Consider the following 19,367-nt stretch of genomic DNA (forward strand, 5'->3'; position numbering starts at 1 on the left):
GGGGGGGGGTGTTGGGTTTAGCGGTATAGGCTACTAACAGATGGTTGTGTGTGAAACGAGGCCTGGGGTTTGAGTCGTTGAGGGTTTCTAGCAGGTTGTCTCCCTGTCTAATGCCACTAATGACAGCGTTAGTGAGATCTGACAGCTTTACTGTCAGAGAATACACACACTGCTATTAAGGACGGTGTCTGCTGGCACGATAATGGCGTTTCATTATCACGCCACAGACACGATATTTACGCATATTTATGTGGCCATCTGGGCCTGGATGTTTAATTAGGGAAATTTGATTGAAAAGTGGGGCAGATTGTGTCGGCAGAAAGCTGATAAATGGAGCTGATGTCACGATGGAACATTTTAGCGTGTCAAAAACAACAAGTCTGGTTTTATAGGTAAAATAATAGCTTGTTTGTGTCTGGAATGGATATAAAGTGATGGGTCTGCAGTCTCTTGTAGAGTAAAGAAGATTGTGTCTCTGTGTGTGTACAAAGGGGTGGAGAAAACTTCTTCAGGGGTGAAGATCAGTCAGATGAGAACGTTAAAGGGCGCTTTAGGGTTAGATCAAAGGGGAGGTGGACGAGAAGGTGGATTGCCCACTCTCTCGCTCTTTATCCTTCTGTTTTTCCTTCTGCAGTCCCATCAGAGTCTCATTCATTCATGGCCATGTCTTGAAAGAGATTAGAACCTACGGCTGCCAAGCAGTCCCGTCACTCTTTCCGTCAGCCAATCAGGACAGAGATAGTGAGAGTTTCTTGAAATCTATACCTGCACGTAGAGAGGCAAACAGAGGTTAGACGAGTGTAGGATCTACAGTGGATTGTCTCTCTCTCTCTCTCTCTCTCCCTCTCTCTCTGTGGCTGTATGGTTTCTTTGTGGTGGAGATGAGAGTGACGGATGCACCAGTGACTGTGTCTCCTCTCTTCCAGTCGACTCAACACTCTGAACAAGTGTGCCTCCATGAAACTGGACGTGAGCCTCCCCAAGAAGAAAGTAAGTTTTCTATTTAATCGAAAAATGCAGTCTTAAATGGGTTTTGGGTAAATTTGTCAAGAAATATCTGTGTCATATTTACAAAAAATGAAGACATTTTTGCAAACAAAGAGATGTGTGTGTATACTGTATATCTTGCGCTCACCAAGGCTGCATTTATTTGATCAAAAATACAATAAAAATAGCAATATTGTGAAAAATTATTACAATTTAAAATAACTGTTTTAATGTATTTTAAAAAGAATCAGAATTTTCAGAAAACACAGGTTTTCATTTCATTACTCCAGTCTTCAGTGTCACATGATCCTTTAGAAATCATTCTAATATGCTGATTTGATGCTCAAGAAACATTTCTTATTATTATCAATGTTGAAAACAGTTGTGCTGCTTAATATTTTTGTGGACACTGTGATACATTTTGTCAGGATTCTTTAATGAACAGAAAGTTCAAAAGAACAGCATTTATTTAAGCTAGAAATCTTTTGAAACATTATAAATATCTTTACTGATCACTTGATCAATTTAATGCGTCTTTGCTGAATAATACTAGTAATTTGTTTAAAAAACGTACCCCAAACTTTTGAATGATATAGTGTATATATCATGAATTTAAGTTATGAAGATTTTAATCATTACTGTATAACATTATATAATATTATATTACATTACATTGTGCATTACAGTAATTTCACAATGCAATAATCTTAATAGTGTCTATGCAAAATAAATTTTTAATCAATGAAAAACCATTTCTTCATAAGATTCACCCATTTATTTTATAGACAAATGGAAATTAAATATCTGTTCTATAAATAATCTTTATGTTTCTACTATTACTGTAATGGCTTTGGTTTATGGTGCAGGTATGTCTGTGAATTAAAAGAGTAAATCTGTCTGTCTGGGTTTTGAAAATGGATTACGTGGCCTATGGACTGCTTATAATAAAGAAGATTATATAAAAAGAGCAGTCGTGCACAGTCAATAGAATTGATGCTGGTTTTAAGCACAGAAATGTCAGTTTAATCTTCAGTCGAGACTCTTTGACTGTTTACTCAGGAGTTGTATTTCATTCTAATTATGATTGTAACCTGTGGATCTCATTCAGTAGGTCATTTCTGACGCTTCTGCTTCTACTGACATCTCAGACATGTGAAAGAAGTCTTTGGGTGTTAACACAACCAGACGGTGATTTGATACCTGTTATGTTCATGTCCTCTTGTTTGGATGATATTTGAGAATTCCCCAAACCAGCTAGTATGACTTAGGGGATGTTTTTGAAATAGTCCCTGACATTTTTCAAATACCATGACCCTCTTTTGACATCGTCACTATTATTCAATTGAAATGTATGAGGTCTGTGATATTTTAAATAGGAAATGGGTTGTGAAAGTATATACAATGCTAAGAGGGTGTCGGAGCCCTTCACAGCTCTTTCCTGTACTGTGAGCTCACGTGGCTGGACTTTACTATCTATAAAACATATTGGTAACATCTGTACAATGAAACCTTAATATAACGTTCATGACAATTTAAGTTTTTTATAGCCGTAAATAAACTATGAATAAATGAATGTCATTTGACTGCAATAAAAATATTTTTTTCTATTTTAGAAAGAAAATAGCTGTGGACAGCAAAAAATAAAAATAAAAAATCTTAAGTTAGCTTTCATATTGGGAGATATTTGCATACGCGCTTGCGTTTTATTTTCGATTTCGTGATCGCGTGTACTCTGTGAATAGGAAGCAGTGGTGCTCAGCACAAGATCAAACATTTGTCAGACTTGTATCAGACTCTGTTGTGCAGCAAATCCTCCGCCATGGTCTTGTCAGTCATCTCATCATTTACTCTAGTCACGTGATCAGTGAACTCTGATTCCTGCTGCACTATGTATGACTCTGCACCTCGTGTTGGACGGAATTGAAGCGACCGTTATCCAACTGAATTAAATGGTTTTTATTTCTATAAAGAGCAAAACGACAGTGGAGGCGTAATGTAAATGTAGTGGGGGCATATTCTATCCTAATTTCACACTCACACTCCATCATGGCACTATCGCTAGACAGCTTTTCACCTCGACGAGAAATCTCATCATGTTTTAGTCTCACTAGATCTCATGGCACGAGATCTCGTCACACCCCTATCTTTATGACTGTAGTTTAGGAGCTAAAACTCTAAAATATGTCCACCAAAGTCTATTCCTGTGCTTTCTTGTGCCCGCAGAGTGAGGACTCTGATGAGGAGGACCTGCTGGCCATCAGCAATAGATGGACATTTGAGTGGAACAGCCGGCGCTGGTCACGTCTGCAAGACATCGATTACCTCTTGGGTAGAGCGGAGGAGCGGAGCCCCTCAGAGGTGGGTGAGCATCTGCGGACCACCGTGAGCAGCGAGAGCATTCTGACGGACCTCAGTGAGCCGGAGATCTGCTCCCTCCACAGTGAAGACTCCTTGGCTGTCATGCCTGACTCCGCCTCGCTCACCCCACTGCACTTACCCAGAGAGCTGCCTCATTACGGTTCACTCCCTGCCAAGAGCAGGCGACGTGGACGCACACGCGCCAAAGACTTCTTGAGGAGGATGGAGACGCTGGGTCGGACATGGGGGCCATCAATGGGGCGTTCAGAGCGACGCTCTTTGGTTATTAGCGGCCCGGTTCTGCAAAGCGAGCCAGAGGCGCTAAAGACTCTAAGATGCGTTCAGATTTTTAACGACGGGCCTCTAAACTCTGAAAACATGCCACCTGCCAACAACTGCCCAAATTCGTTGGCCAGCAGCGAGGCCAGCAGCCAATCGGAGACCAGTGGTAGTGCTGGAAGTACGCCGAACATGAAGGGACGTGTCTCAAAGTTGTATCCTCCTGGTAAACGTGCAGGCATCTACCTGGAGGACATTGATGTTCTCGCCGGTGCCCCCCAGAGGAGGAGACCGGTTGAACAGAGCCGAAAAAACGATTTCCGCTCCTATGACGAGCTGTTGGTGCATATCCCAAAAGATCACAAACCCGGTACCTTCCCTAAAGCGCTGTCAATCGAGAGTCTGACACCAGCCAGTAAGGAACAAAGAAACTGGAAGGTTCTGGATTCAGAGCCACAGCCATATAAGTGCAGGAAAGTTGGCGGAAGGGAACACCGGCCCGTGACGCGCTGCTGCCCGCGGGGAAGCAGGATCAGCGTGTACGATAACGTACCGGGCTCACACCTGTATGCGAGCACAGGGGACTTATTAGACCTTGAGAAGGAGGATATTTTCCCACATTTAGATGACATATTGCAGCATGTGAATGGCTTGCAGCAGATCGTGGACCACTGGTCCAAAAACGTCTTGCCGGAGAGTGAAGGGGAGGGGAGGGCGTCAGGGGGCGGGACCAGAGGATTATCGATGGCCAATCTTCCAGTCAGATCACGCTGGACTTTGAGGGGACCTCTGTAGAAGGCCTGACCACTCCAAGCGACGGCAACAAGGACGGGGTTTCCTTAAATGACACGGACACCTCCAGCACCAGAGAGAGGAGGGACTCGGGGGTGGGAGCTTCTCTCACACGACCACAGTAAGACTTCAGGAGGGATATACTGAGAGGCGCTCATTCAAATATCCAGAAACTTTAAAGTGATGTGTTCAAAGGGCGATCACACTAGCTTGTAAGCTTTAGATGTCCATACAGATTTTCTTAAATGTGTGTATATATATATATATATATATATATATATATATATATATATATAGATAGATAGATAGATAGATAGATAGATAGATAGATAGATATAGATGTGTATTGATCAGATGTTTTTCTGCTAACTTGAACTTTAATAGGCATAAAAAAGATGAAAAATCGCTTCAATACTGATAACTGAAGTGCGTTATACAAAATCTTGTGTGACTGCCCCATAATAATTTTTTGTTAGGGCTTGGTGTGTAAGAACACAAAACATTTTTTATCATATTGCAGTAGTTTTTTTTATTTATACTTTAAAGAGCATAAAATGATCTGTCCATAATCTGATTTTCATGAATATTTTTGTTTCATTGTATTTCTAGCCTTAGATGGCCGAGCTTCAGGATGTCAAACCTCCTCAGCCAATCAGGAATCTCGCTACAGATATCTAGCCAATCAGTGGGCCAGCTTAGCTTGCTGCAGAAATTCTCTTTATTGCGTCTCACTGCAGTCATGGAAAAATACTCTATGTCCAACAAGCATGGGTGGACTTGGTGAGTTGCCTACAAACAAATTTGGGACTGAGCATTAGGAAAATATAAATCTTTATACAGTACAATGAGAAAGAATGTGACATCAAGTATTCATCATATAGCATACCACTACCAAAGCTGACTTTTCAGCAGTCATTAATCCAGTCTTCAGTGTCACATGATCCTTCATAAATCATTCTAATGTGATCAATACTATTTCTTAGTATTATCAATTTTGAAAACAATTGTTCTGCTTAGTATTTTTTTGGAAACTGTGATGCATTTTTTCAGGATTTTTTAATACACACTTCAAAAGAATAGCATTTCTTGAAATAGAAATCATATTTTAATTACTTGCATGTCTGTACTGTCACTTTTGCATCCTTGCTGAATAGAAGTATTAAGTTCTTTCAAAAAATGTACTGCCCCTGAACTTTTGAATGGTAGTTTACATATGTAAGTCAAGGGTCTCTTTTAAAGCAACAAATCGAATCAGTTTTGGAAAGTCCCTGTGGAGTGTCATTGGGGGTTTTCTCGTCAGTTATTAGCTCTTATTGAATGACACACCGATCATAGTGTCTCCTCAGTCAAGCGAGTCTTGTGTTAAACCTCCAGAGCTTGTGGAACAATCTCATCCCGCCATCTACAGTAAATCACAGTTCTGCCCTTCAACTCTGCACTCTTCCAGTCATACTCCTTCCTGCCTTATATACATTCAAGACTGATCTCCTCTTCTCAATACTGTGTGTGTATCTTCTTAGGTCAGTGCCAAAATTTATGAAGAGAATGAAGGGACCAGAGTACAAGGATAAGGTGGTTTTCGGCGTTCCTCTGATTGTCCATGTCCAGCGGAATGGATACCCTCTGCCTTTGAGCTTACAGCTTGCCCTGCGCTTTTTAAGGAGCCAGTGTTTGGACCAGGTACACAGTTTCATTCACATTTGCAAGACTGATTATAAAGTTAGGTAACAGTCTTAAGTTATTGCAGAGTCAGTCAGAAATATCTTGATGATCTAGTTTCTAAAAATAGAAAAACCAAAGTTTACAATCCCTAATAGTCTTTTGATTTTCTTCCCTGTATGCTAATGTCTTAGATCAACGATCAAAATAGATATATTCGCTTCATTTTCTTGTTAATGGTGCTTGAATCATTATTACTATTGCTCATATTTTGAATTAGGATTGAACAAACGTTTGTGCAACAGTCATGAATGATACCTCATATTGTGTGGTTTGTTGAGTAGATGAGTGCTATCTCTTTTCCAAGTGATCAGATGTATGATTTTCATCTGATGGACAAAAAAATGACTGAAAAAAGTCCATAAACTTTCAGTAAAGGTGTGGTCACATTAGCAAAATTTCATAGCCAAATAAAGGTCTATTGTCCATTGTTGATAGTTTAGCGATGCATGAAACACCACTCACACAGAGGCCACTTTCAAACCAAACAGATTTGTGTTGGTGAACATGCGTGACCAACATGAAAATGAGCAAAATCTGTGCCCTTGTAAAACCCCCAATTTCTTGGATTCCTACTGAAATGAGTGGATTTTGCCAGCAAAATTTCACCAAGCAATGGTAATGCCACGCACTGCAAAAAATTCTGTTCTTACTTAGAGTTTTTGTCTTGTTTCTAGTCAAAATATCTTAAAGTTCTTAAATCAAGAAGCATTTTCTTGACAAGTAAAAATTATTTTCTTATTTTCAGGAAATTAAGTCAAAATTAAGTAAGTTTTTCCTTAAAACAAGCAAAATAATCTGCCAATGGGGTAAGCAAAATAATTTTATTTCAAACCAAAAATAAGCTATATAATCTTGTTTTCAGTTTGAATTAAGATTATTTTGCTTACCCCATTGGCAGATTATTTTGCTTGTTTTAAGGAAAAACTCACTTAATTTTGACTTATTTTTCCTAAAAACAAGAAAATAATTTTTACTTGTCAAGAAAATACTTCTTTATCTAAGAATTTTTTAGATATTTGGACTTGAAACAAGACAAAAATTCTAAGTAAGAATAGCATAGCAACCACTTAGCGGCACCCAGGCGACCACCCACAACACCCTAGAATCGCAAACCCATTTTCTTTATAAAAAGTAAAAATCTTATTTGCTTTTCTCATTGTGCTTCAGGTGGGACTTTTCCGTAAATCTGGAGTGAAGTCTCGTATTCAGGCTCTCAGGCAAATGTGTGAATCCTCCCCAGAAAATGTGAACTACGAGGATCAGTCTGCGTATGACGTGGCGGACATGGTCAAACAGTTCTTCAGAGACCTGCCTGAGCCTCTCCTCACAAGCAAAATGGGCGAGACCTTCCTCCACATATACCAATGTAAGAGCATTTCCTGTCTGTTATGAGCTCAATACTACATGCAGTACTTTCAAATCCCTAACACTCTTTATTGTACTTTTTTTCTACCCAGATGTCCCCAAAGAACAACGCTTACAGGCTGTGCAGGCAGCTATCATGCTGATGGCCGATGAAAACCGTGAGGTCCTGCAGACGCTGCTGTGCTTCCTAAATGATGTCACTTCCTCTGTTGAGGAGAACCAGATGACCCCCATGAACCTGGCAGTGTGCCTCGCTCCTTCGCTCTTCCACCTCAACATCATGAAGAATGATAACCTGTCGCCTAGGTAACAGAGTTCTGTTTTTAGTGCATTCCAACACGTGCTCTACTTAGAAAGGGTGAAACTTGTGTTTCGTTATTGTATAGGAGTTATAGGATGGTATGTGTGCTTTGTCATTAGGACTCCAGGGCCCTGAGGTGTCGTGAGAAGGCGTGAAGTGTTTTATTAACTCAATGTACAAACAACTCCCCCATCATTGTATTCATTAGGGAGCATTACTCGACACAGAGCAGACATACTTCCCTGAGGGCCAGAGACAGGAGGAGGTGTGGAGGGCGTTTTAAAAGAGACGGATAGTTTAGGTTTACCTCAGACTTATCCAGACTATGCGGAGTGGGGTGGGGGCATCATGAGACTTCTTCATGTATAAAATGACATGTTTTTCATTGGCTTAATAGTTTGTTTTATATGCTTACAGCCACAGAATATTATGGATCACATGGAAGCTCATGCACACGATGTCTTTTATTGCATTCAGGTCTATTCAGAAGAAGTATGCCACTGGGAGGCCAGACCAAAAGGACCTGAATGAGAACCTTGCGGCCACTCAGGGGCTTGCGCACATGATTGCTGAATGCAATCAGCTATTTGAGGTACGAGATACTTGTTCTGTCATGATTGCAATGAGGTATGTGTGCAATGAGAAAGTCATGGTTGTCTATGTAAAATTGTGTGGAGAACAAGTACAAAATGTTTAGCTGACCATTGTAATCATTTCATTATGGTTTTCCCTTGAATACACTACCATTTAAAAGTTTGGGATCTGTAAAACTTTTTTTTTTTTTAAAGAAATTAATACCTTTATTCAAGGATGCATTAAATGTGTTTAAAAGTGACAGTAAAAACGTTTACATTGTTGGAAAAGATTTTGTTTCAAATAAATGCTGTAAACTTTGAACTTTCTATTCATCAGATAAGCCTGAAAAAAAAAAAGCTGAGACTTCCAGTGGTTTGTCGGTATCTTCAATGTCCTGAGGTAGCTTTAACAGCATTAGAAATATAATACTTATATTATAATCAGAATATAGTCACTTAAATAGTCACTTAAACGTTAATTTAGTTATTCAAATGTAAGACTACATAAAAAAGACGCGTCTCAGTGTTCCCCCTCTGCAAAATTCAATTCGACCATTTCACGTATTTTACTCTTTTGTGTGAAAAATCCATCAACACACTGTAAATTAAAGATTTATTGCGCGCTTAGTTAGATTCATTGAATAAAATGTGTGTTTTGGCTAAATAAATGCTCCTCTGCTGCCATCTGCTGGTTATAGTGGTAATTAATATTTTTTGTTTGTTTGTTTCTAATCTTAAATCCTCTAATCCTAAATCTTGAAACGGGGACATCTATAAATGGGGACAATTTCAGAAGGATGTTTTTGGTCATCGTGTTAAAAATAACATTTAAAGTGTTGGAAAAATGTTGCGTGTGCGTGTCCAATTACAGACACGTTACATTTCTTATTCAGACATTCCCATTAGCTTCGTCTTTATTGCAATCAATGAAACTGGTTTATTGGCAAATTAGGTAAGTGTGATAACTGCATTAAAATATAAATACAACATTAAAAAGTCAACCATTGATGGTTTTGTGTCGATGTTCAGGGAGTACAGCTAACAGTTCACCGGAATGCCCAAACTGGTTAAATAAAAACCAGGAAGTAACTGTGCATATGGTTAATTGTAATAATATTTCATAATAATACTGTTTTTACTTTATTTTTGACCTTGGTGCGTATAAGAGACTTTCAAAAACATAAAAAAATCTTGCTGACCACAATTATTTATTTATTTTAATGTCAGAGTTGGAGGATAAAAGGAGACTTCTTTTGAAATGTTTTTTTTTTTTCTTTTAATGTGGTTTGTGCAGATTCCTCAGGAGATGTTCTCCCAGTCCAGGAACTCATACATGGAAGCTGAGCTGCTGGCGCCCTCTTTAGATGAGCTCTGTAAAAAACAATCGCAGCAGGACGAGGAAGAGGAAGAAGAGGAGGACAGCACATATCGCTCTTATCTGGAGAGCCTGATACAGAATTTGACAAAAGAGGCCAAAGACAAGACCAAGGGCTGGGTGGCCAGATCAAACATTGACAATATTGAGCTATCATTCAAAAAGGTAATAATAAATATTAGATACAGATTTATGTACAGTATGTATGTATACTTTCATTCATTCATGTTATATGGAATATGCTTTGAATATTTACTTTTGTAATTTTACTTTCATAAAAATGATACTATAAATTAATACATGAATTAATTTCGACAAAGAAGTGCATTAAAATCATTTAATGTGCAGCTAGCCGTGGATTATCAAGCTTATACCATGGTAATTTGCCAACAATGACAACTTTAAGCGGTTATTGATATTTGCAGCACAATATTTGACAGGAAGGGTAAAATTGACTATTTTCATCAGTTACGGCTCATTAGATCTACCATTCTGCCTGCTTTGAATGAGATGGAGATAAAGTAGGGCATAAGATTACATTTATTTGAATGAATAAATTATTGCATTTATTTGAATTAGTTATTGAAGGAGAGAGAGATGAGAGATGCGTACCTGCGTCTGTTTAGCATCTCTCTCTATTAACAACAAAGCTGTGAGTTTAAAGGTGCCCTAGAACATTCTTTCACAAGATGTAATATAAATCTAAGGTGTCCCCTGAATGTGTCTGTGAAGTTTCAGCTCAAAATACCCCATAGATTTTTTTTAATTAATCTTTTTAACTGCCTATTTTGGGGCATCATTAACTATGCACCGATTCAGCGCGCGGCCCCTTTAAATCTCACGCTCCCTGCCCCCCGAGCTCTCGACTCTATATACAGTGCATAAACAAAGTTCACACAGCTAATATAACCCTCAAATGGATCTTTACAAGATGTTCGTCATGCATGCTGCATGCATGGATCGGATCATGTGAGTACAGTATTTATTTGGATGTTTACATTTGATTCTGAATGAGTTTGATAGTGCTCCGTGGCTAAAGCTAACATTACACACTGTTGGGGAGATTTATAAAGAATGAAGAAGTGTTTATGCATTATACAGACTGTAAGTGTTTAAAAATGAAAATAGCGACGGCTCTCTTGTCTCCGTGAATACAGTAAGAAACGATGGTAACTTTAACCGCATTTAACAGTACATTAGCAACATGCTAATGAAACATTTAGAAAGACAATTTACAAATATCACTAAAAATATCATGATATCATGGATCATGTCAGTTATTATTGCTCCATATGCCATTTTTCGCTATTGTTCTTGCTTGCTTACTTAGTCTGATGATTCAGCTCTGTGCACATCCAGACGTTAATACTGGCTGCCCTTGTGTAATGCCTCGATCATGGGCTGGCATATGCAAATATTGGGGGCGTACATATTAATGATCCCGACTGTTACATAGCAGTCTGTGTTATGTTGAGATTCGCCTGTTTTCCGGAGGTCTTTTAAACAAATGAGATTTACATAAGAAGGAGGAAGCAATAGAGTTTGAGACTCACTGTATGTCATTTCCATGTACTGAACTCTTGTTATTCAACTATGCCGAGGTAAATTCAACTTTTGATTCTAGGGCACCTTTAATTACTTTAGAATAGCAATGTAACCCCCTCGTTGCTGAGAAATATAATGTAGTGATTCAATAGAGAAGCTATTTTATTAATAAAAGTCGTGGGGCAGCGTTGATAAGTTTCTGTGCTCCTGAATGGTTCTGTGTGTGCGCAGTGCGATCTGCGCTCTCTTTGTGCGAGTGACGTGTGTGTGTGTGCTTCAGTAAAAATAACTCATTCATATAAATGGGTGATTAAACTGACTTGGAACTACCTGTGCATTAAATGGTTTTAGTACACACCTTCCAGCCAATCAGAATCAAGTATTCAGACAGACCATGCTGTATATCTGATCTGAGTTTGGACAAATAATGTGAGATAAATAACTTGGAAAGTAGTGCATGGTTGCATTTATGGGCGACCCAAGTTAGAAACTGGCTTGTGTCATTTCCCACCCCCAATTTCCTGTCTGCTCTGACTATCCTATCCAATAAAACACCAAAACCCTGTAAAGGTCTGAGGAAAGTCTGTTGTCTCTCACAGGTGGGAGACGGGACCCCGTTGAGACGCTGGCGTGTGTCTGCAGAGGTGGAAGCTCCTCCATCGGTGGTGCTGAACCGTATACTGCGAGAGCGCCACCTGTGGGACAGTAACCTGCTACAGTGGAAGGTTCTAGAAACTCTGGACAAGCAGACAGAGGTGTATCAGTATGAGCTGAACAGCATGGCCCCTCACCCCAACAGAGACTTTGTGGTGCTCAGGTGAGTACAAAAACAAATCCTGCTTATTGTTTACTGTTTGATCCCAATATCTGAATGAGCTGAACTGATTACACCATTAAGGCTGTAAGAAAGGCATGTGCTTCATTCGAGCATGTGTATCAAGAGCTTTTTGTGCGTCACACAGTTCTTGTGATTCTCAAGGTCGTAAAAAGGTCTAGCATACCCCTGCTGAACAGCTGGGCATTCATGGAGTATTACTGACGGAGACAAACTGAGCACACTACTGTTAGGTCAACATAAAATGCTTTGAACTAAGCAAATTAGACCACTCAGGTCATGCCCAGAATACCACTGTAAGATTACAGTTTAACATCATTTGACAAATAGGCTTTTGTGAGGTGCAAACAGTAATCTGATCGAAGCAAAACATTCGGCTGGAATATTGCATTTTATTTGATAATCAAATTTGCACTTGGCAGATTGACACCTACATCTCTTCTGTCTGTGTCAGGGATGTCAGACACACTATCAGAGCTTTTGCTGTGATTTATATTGGTGTTGTTTTCTTTTCTGTTTAGGACGTGGAGGACAGATATGCCAAGAGGGGTGTGTGTACTGGTGTCGGTGTCGATCGACCATGAGGAAAGCCCACAGCTGGCTGGAGTGAGAGGGGTAGTTCTGGAATCACAGTATCTGCTTGAACCATGTGGCTCTGGAAAGTCCAGACTCACACATATATGCAGAGTTGATCTGAAGTAAGTGTATTAAAGACAACACTTAAAGTACACACTACCGTTCACATGTTTGAATGGTAAAGAAAGATGAATGATAGTAAGGACACATCAAATGTGACAGTAAAGACATTTATAATTTTATAAAAGATTTATTTTTCAAATAAATGCTGTTCTTTTGAACTTCATATTCATTAAAGAATCGTACAAAAATGTATCAGGGTTTCCACAACAAAAATTATTCAGCACAACTGTTTTCAACTTTGATAATAATAAGAAACGGCCAAGTGAGTATATTAGAATGAATTCTGAAGGATCATGTGACACTGAAACCTGGAGTAATGATGCTGAAAATTCAGCTTTACCATCACAGGAATAATTTTAAAACATTCAAATAAAACACAGTTAAGTGAAATAGTATTACACAATATTACTGTTTTTACTGTATTTTTTTTTTTTTTATAAAAAAAAAATTTCGCCTTTGTGAGCAAAATATATATAAATGTTTTTCATTTTAATAAATTTGCAAAGTTATCACGAACCACAATTTTTTTTTCACAAATCACGTGATAAAATAAATAAATAAATAAATAATATATATATATATATATATATATATATATATATATATATATATATATATATATATATATATATATATAAATTTATATTTATACATTCACTATAGCAGTTGCAGTGTGCTTTCAGGGTTCCTCTAAAACCCTCTACCTGTATAGATCTGTTATGTGTTATTGATATATGCTATTTGTGCAGCAGCAGTATGTCTTACATACAGCAGCGTATCGGCATAAGTATTGGCAGTAGCAAGTTCCTGTACTTGCTCTGCAGCAGCAATAATCTACAGCAGCAGCAATTCAACAGCAGCAGCGTAGCAGATCTGTTCCACCAAGACTAAATACATTAACATTGTCATATCCGTTACCATGCAAAAAAATCTCCCTAGTTGTCATGATTTTTTTATATTATCACATGTGATTTGTTCTTTAATATATCAGACATTGTTGTAATTGTCTTTATACTGTCTGTTTCATTTGAACAGAATTATTCTTCTGGTTCATTAGAAATTCCTTGTTGTGAAGTGCTTCCTCAATGCATGTGTAATGAAGGCAGTACATAACTTGTAATTGTCCTAAAAATTACACTTGAATGCTTCACTAAATGTTGTATATTTGCTTGCTGTTCCAGAGGAAAGTCTCCAGAGTGGTACAACAAAGCTTTTGGCCATCTCTGCGCTAGCGAGGTCACTCAAATCCGCAACTCCTTCCAGGCTTTGGATCCTGAGGGCCCAGAGACCAAAATCTGAGCAGGGCTACGTGGAGTCAGACATGAGGGAACCGGGATGTAGTTCACCGTCAGGGCAGATGGTCACAGAGAACGAACTTGGAGAGATTCACGACAGAAGACAAGAGCAAATGGAAGGGTTTTTTGTGTTTCTAGCCCCTAAACAACATCAAACTGCCATGTCCTGTTGGTTTAATAGACTGTGGATCATTGGGATTCATTTTAGAGTGTTTTACCCCTTATAGGGCATTTAATGTAGTCTGTTTATTTCATATGAATTTATGCAGCTGTTCAAAACTGCCACTTTTGAAATGGCATTTGTTGTGTGTTTGGGGGCATGTGATTAGAAAAGATGGACAGAGAAAGTGACAGAGACAGACTCCAGCGTAGCCATGAAGCCATGTCTGTAAAAAAAAAGAAAGAAAAAAAAAGTCATAACTCTGCTTCCTGTTGTCCAGTCTTTACCACAGCAGACAGCTTTAACTAGCACCTTCAGAGCTTCGCTTACAACAAACAGATGCGGATGACAAGCCACCCCATGCTAATCAAAACACAGCAGGTCTGGTTTAGTTTTACCAAGCACTTCAACCTAAAGTACTGCATTCTCAAACCAAATTTAGGTACGTTATTGTCTAAACATTATTTAAACTCTGTATTTAGGTGTTCTATCCTCATTTGAATGAAGCTAGTGTTACAGTGACTATATTTTTAAACTAAGATTGTATCCTGGTGATGTATTGACGTGAAGTATTTACTGACAAGCCCATATTATTTCTAAGTTCTGTTTGAAGAAATATGTTGTTTATCGTTACAATAGTCCTTGATTTCATTCGCAGGTAAGCAATAATGTATTTTCACGATAAATGCACCAGTACTGTGCTCTTCTGACAATGCAATATGATTTAAGATTAAAAATCAAAGTTGTAAATAATACAGGTAATGCTAATGATTGTTGCAAGTATGCATTATTATTATTATTATTATTGCTGTCATTGTTATATGTTGCTGTGTCACACTCTACAATGTCTAGGACATGAATTCATTTCACTGCTTCTGAGAAGCATGTCTATTCTATTCAAAAAGCTGTACATTTGTGTGTGTTTGTGTATAAATGTGTAGATACAATTCTGGTTGTATATTTTGTACAAAAACGAGGCTTATGGACAGGTTAATCTGCTTTTATGCTCAGTTCATTTCCTCCTCATATCAATATTTTGCTTGAAATATCATTGCAAGCTGGTTTAATCAGCTGGCTTGTTCAGTGCTGTTGGGAACTGTGGGTTCGACTTGAGCTCAATGGCAGGAGGAGGGCGATATGTTGTGGCTCCAAAGTAGTTTTTGAACAGTAACAGGGTGATTGGAGTTCCAATCATTTGGAAATGTGAAAAATAAAACCTCAATGCAGTACTGTTTACTGTTTTCAGGATTTTTTATTTGGTTTGAACATATTTTTTTGTATTCACTGAATTTTTATTCTGCCTTGTTGGTCAGTCCAATAGGCATGTCCAAAATATAGCATAAATATAACTTTCTTAAAACACTGAACTGTAAATCGAACTAACTAAAATGAATCGCACAGGCTGAAGAAAAAGAAAATCCTATCGCGGCTTACCACCAGATGGCAATATGGATGCACCACAGACACAGTAGCATACTAGCATTTGATGTTTGGCGTCGTGAGTGCAGGTGCGTTTGGAGTAATACTAACAAACAAAAAACTTAGAAATTTAGAGGTCACAGAACTATTCAGTTGCTTATGAATAACATTGGCAGTAATTAGCAGTGATTGTGTTTTCTCTCGGGTCTGCAGAACCCGAGAGAGTCCCAAAGGAACTATTGATCCACGCCATTTGAATAACACGTCTTTATTCACAGAAGTATTGAAGGCAGAGAACACTCACTGCGGGCCATACATCATCATTAGGGAGCAAAAAAGCAATGGCATGTCTTTATACCAAAAAAGGTCAAATTTCATAAACATTGTAGACAACAAGCTATCCCTTCTGCTGCATCTTTCAAGAATGATTTTAGACGGTGCGGTTTTTTTATTTAGCTATTTTTACAAGATTTTCGAACTAATTTGATTGGAAAAAGCAGTGAATGTTTTATGCGTACTTGTCTACTACGTAGTATGCAAAAGCAGTAGGTTAAATGAGTAGAATGTCCGAATATGCAGTTTTTATGTGATTCTTAAGTGTGCGACCAGTGAACACAATACTATCCCATATCCCATACAAAAAAAAAAAAAAACTATCAAAAAATCCTGAAGAAATGTCACAAAAATGTTAAGCAGAACAACTATTTTAAACATTGATGGTATTAAAGGGTTAGTTCACCCAAAAATGAAAATTCTGTCATTTATTACTCACCTTCGTGCCGTTCCACACCCGTAATACCTTCGTTAATCTTCAGAACACAAATTAAGATATTTTAGTATAAATCCGATGGCTCCGTGAGGCCTCCATAGGGAGCAATGGACACTTCCTCTCTCAAGATCCATAAAGGTACTAAAAATATATATAAATCGGTTCATGTGAGTACAGTGGTTCAATATTAATATTATAAAGCGACGAGAATATTTTTGGAGCGCCAAAAAACAAAATAACGACTTATTTAGTGATGGCCGATTTCAAAACAATGTTTCAGGAAGCATCGGAGCACAGATGAATCAGTGTGTCGAATCTGCTGTTCGGAGCGCCAAAGTCACGTGATTTCAGCCGTTGGCAGTTTGACACGCGATCTGAATCATGATTCAATACACTGATTCATTTGTGCTCTGATGCTTCATGAAGCAGTGTTTTGAAATCGGCCATCACTAAATAAGTTGTTATTTTGTTTTTTGGCGCTCCAAAAATATTCTCGTCGCTTTATAATATTAATATTGAACCACTTTACTCACATGAACCGATTTAAATATGTTTTTAGTACCTTTATGGATCTTGAGAGAAGAAGTGTCCATTGCTCCTTATGGAGGCCTCACGGAGCTATCGAATTTCAACTAAAATATCTTAATTTTTGTTCTGAAGATCTGAACGAAGGTCTTACGGTTGTGGAACAGCATGAGGGTGAGTAATAAATGACAGAATTTTCATTTTTGGGTGAACTAACCCTTTAAGAAATGTTTCTTGAGCACCAAATCAGCATATAGAATGATTTCTGAAGGATCATGTGACACTGAAGACTGAAGTAATGATGTTGACAATTCAGTTCTGCCATCATAGGAATAAATGACTTTCAAATATATTCAAATAGATTTTTTTTTTTTTTAAATCAAATAAATGCAGCCTTGGTGAGCACAAAAGACTTCTTTCAAAAAAAAAAAAAAAGACTTTTTCTAATATTTCTAAATATCTTCTAATACTTTGAGTGGATTTTATAAATGTCCATTAAATTAGAGCATTTTTGTGAAAGTCTCACTTGTCATCATTAATTTGTATAATATTATACATATATCAGGCATCCCCCACCCTGCGCTCTAGATGTCTGCATTAGCATCTGCCTTTGAAAATCCCATATTAATCGACCACTGCTCTGCAGGCATGATACAGCGCTGCCATAGACAAGGATATGGTGACCATATCATCGTTTTATGACGCCTTCATGCTGTCCAGACTTGTTTTTGTTTTTTTCAGTTGGCATCTGACTAAATCTTTCACTCTCTTTTAGAGATTCAGTGCAGATATGCACACGGCCTCAGAGGAAGCTTGGCAGATTGAATTCCAAAAACATAAATGAACAAAAAGCAATCACTTTCTGTAGTTCTGACAATCCAAGCACAGCAATAAGGTCATTAATAAATAAAATATCAAATACGTGAATTATTGATGTTTGTGTCTGTGTGTGTGTGTGTGTGAGAGAGAGAAAGAGAGACTATGGGTGTTTTTGCACTTTGGAGAGGATAATGTCTGGTTTGGCCTTTCAACGAAACAAAACGTGCAAAACATCCCATAAACAGATCTATAGCTTAAATCAGACGGCTTCATTAGACATAATTCTCCTGTGAATAGCAATTAGCAATGTGGAGCTACAACCTTCTGCTAATTACTGTCTACCTTTCTATACTCCTTTGGAAAGCTGTGGAGGATTTAAAAAATTCACTTTGTTTGGAGTAAAAGAATCTACCAGAGACATGCAGCATGACCTCTCTTTCCCCTCCTCTCCTGTTTATTTCAGCTTCTCATGCTTTTAGAGTTGACAGAGTGTCAATTTGGTGGCTGGATATGGTCCTAATGTAGATGTATATGCAGAGAGTGAGAGAGAGAGAGAATCAAAGATGCATACATCGAGAAAAAAATAATACATGAGTTACAAACAGCCCCAGAGAGACAGACAGACAAAAAAGAGAAAAAGAGAGAAATTCAGTTGCCTTGGCTACCATTTTGTTCATGTCACTGACTTCCTCACTATCTCCTGGCCCCTCTAGCACTCTCGTCTATCGTCTTTTCTTTTGTTTCTCCTTCCATTTCCCACACAATACACGGGCTATCTGGAAGACAGGATTGAGCTCACCGTCCATTTTTCTTTCTTCCTCACCAGTCGGATAAAACCAACTGAATCATTTTTTCTTTATCAGTCTATTGTTATCATTTTTGCTTCCCATCCTGAACCGCACAACCTCTTTTGTTGTTTAGGTGTCCTTATTTACTACTGTATGATTTACTGTTTTATTTATCTCATAAGATTTTGTTTTTGAGGTATTTATTTTTAATATGATCTACCGAGGTAGGTCTGAAAAAGTCAATTCAGTCTGTATTGTTTTTCCACAACCAGCATAGACTGCAACAGTCCCAGTCTACTTTTTTAGTGGCTGTTCTGGAAGTATTTTTCTCCTAAAACTGGAAGTATTTAACTCCTAATAGGAATTTTTTTTAAAAATCTTGGAAAGGAGTTATAAGCCATGAACCAAACCAAACCAACCCTCTACATTGTAAATCATGACAAACTTTGATTTGAAGAAAAAAGGCAAAGGTATAAGCAGAGCTGGGTAGTAAGTGATTGCATGTAATCTGGATTATGTAGTCAATTTTTCAAAAATTAAATATTTGTAAATGAGTTAGGTCAAAAGTCATCTAAAAGTAATCAAAAAGTAGTCGGATTGTATTACCTAAAATGTGCAATGTCATAGATTACGTTGCTAACTACAATTTTTATAACATAATTTGTATTCCGTAATGGACTACAATTTGTAAGTAATGTACCCAGCACTGGGTATAAGATTGAGTACTTAACTGCTTCAACAAGAGAAAGAACTACAATC

The 19,367-nt window shown here is 38.0% G+C and overlaps 1 protein-coding gene across 1 annotated transcript in view; it reads left to right on the forward strand.

Annotated features, from left to right (window-relative positions):
* Window positions 1-15,522, forward strand: part of stard13a (StAR-related lipid transfer (START) domain containing 13a) — an 88,323-nt gene extending 72,801 nt beyond the window's left edge. Inside the window, 12 exon segments of the mRNA XM_048181571.1 lie at window positions 927-990; window positions 3,211-4,369; window positions 4,372-4,537; window positions 5,026-5,196; window positions 5,937-6,096; window positions 7,306-7,504; window positions 7,596-7,809; window positions 8,282-8,396; window positions 9,674-9,919; window positions 11,899-12,116; window positions 12,656-12,832; window positions 14,015-15,522. Of these exon segments, the coding sequence (XP_048037528.1) occupies window positions 927-990; window positions 3,211-4,369; window positions 4,372-4,537; window positions 5,026-5,196; window positions 5,937-6,096; window positions 7,306-7,504; window positions 7,596-7,809; window positions 8,282-8,396; window positions 9,674-9,919; window positions 11,899-12,116; window positions 12,656-12,832; window positions 14,015-14,132 (3,007 nt within the window). The 3' untranslated portion in view covers window positions 14,133-15,522.
* Window positions 15,523-19,367: the final 3,845 nt, after the last annotated feature.

Source organism: Megalobrama amblycephala, linkage group LG2 (genome assembly GCF_018812025.1).
Source record: "Megalobrama amblycephala isolate DHTTF-2021 linkage group LG2, ASM1881202v1, whole genome shotgun sequence".
NCBI classification, from domain to species: domain Eukaryota; kingdom Metazoa; phylum Chordata; class Actinopteri; order Cypriniformes; family Xenocyprididae; genus Megalobrama; species Megalobrama amblycephala.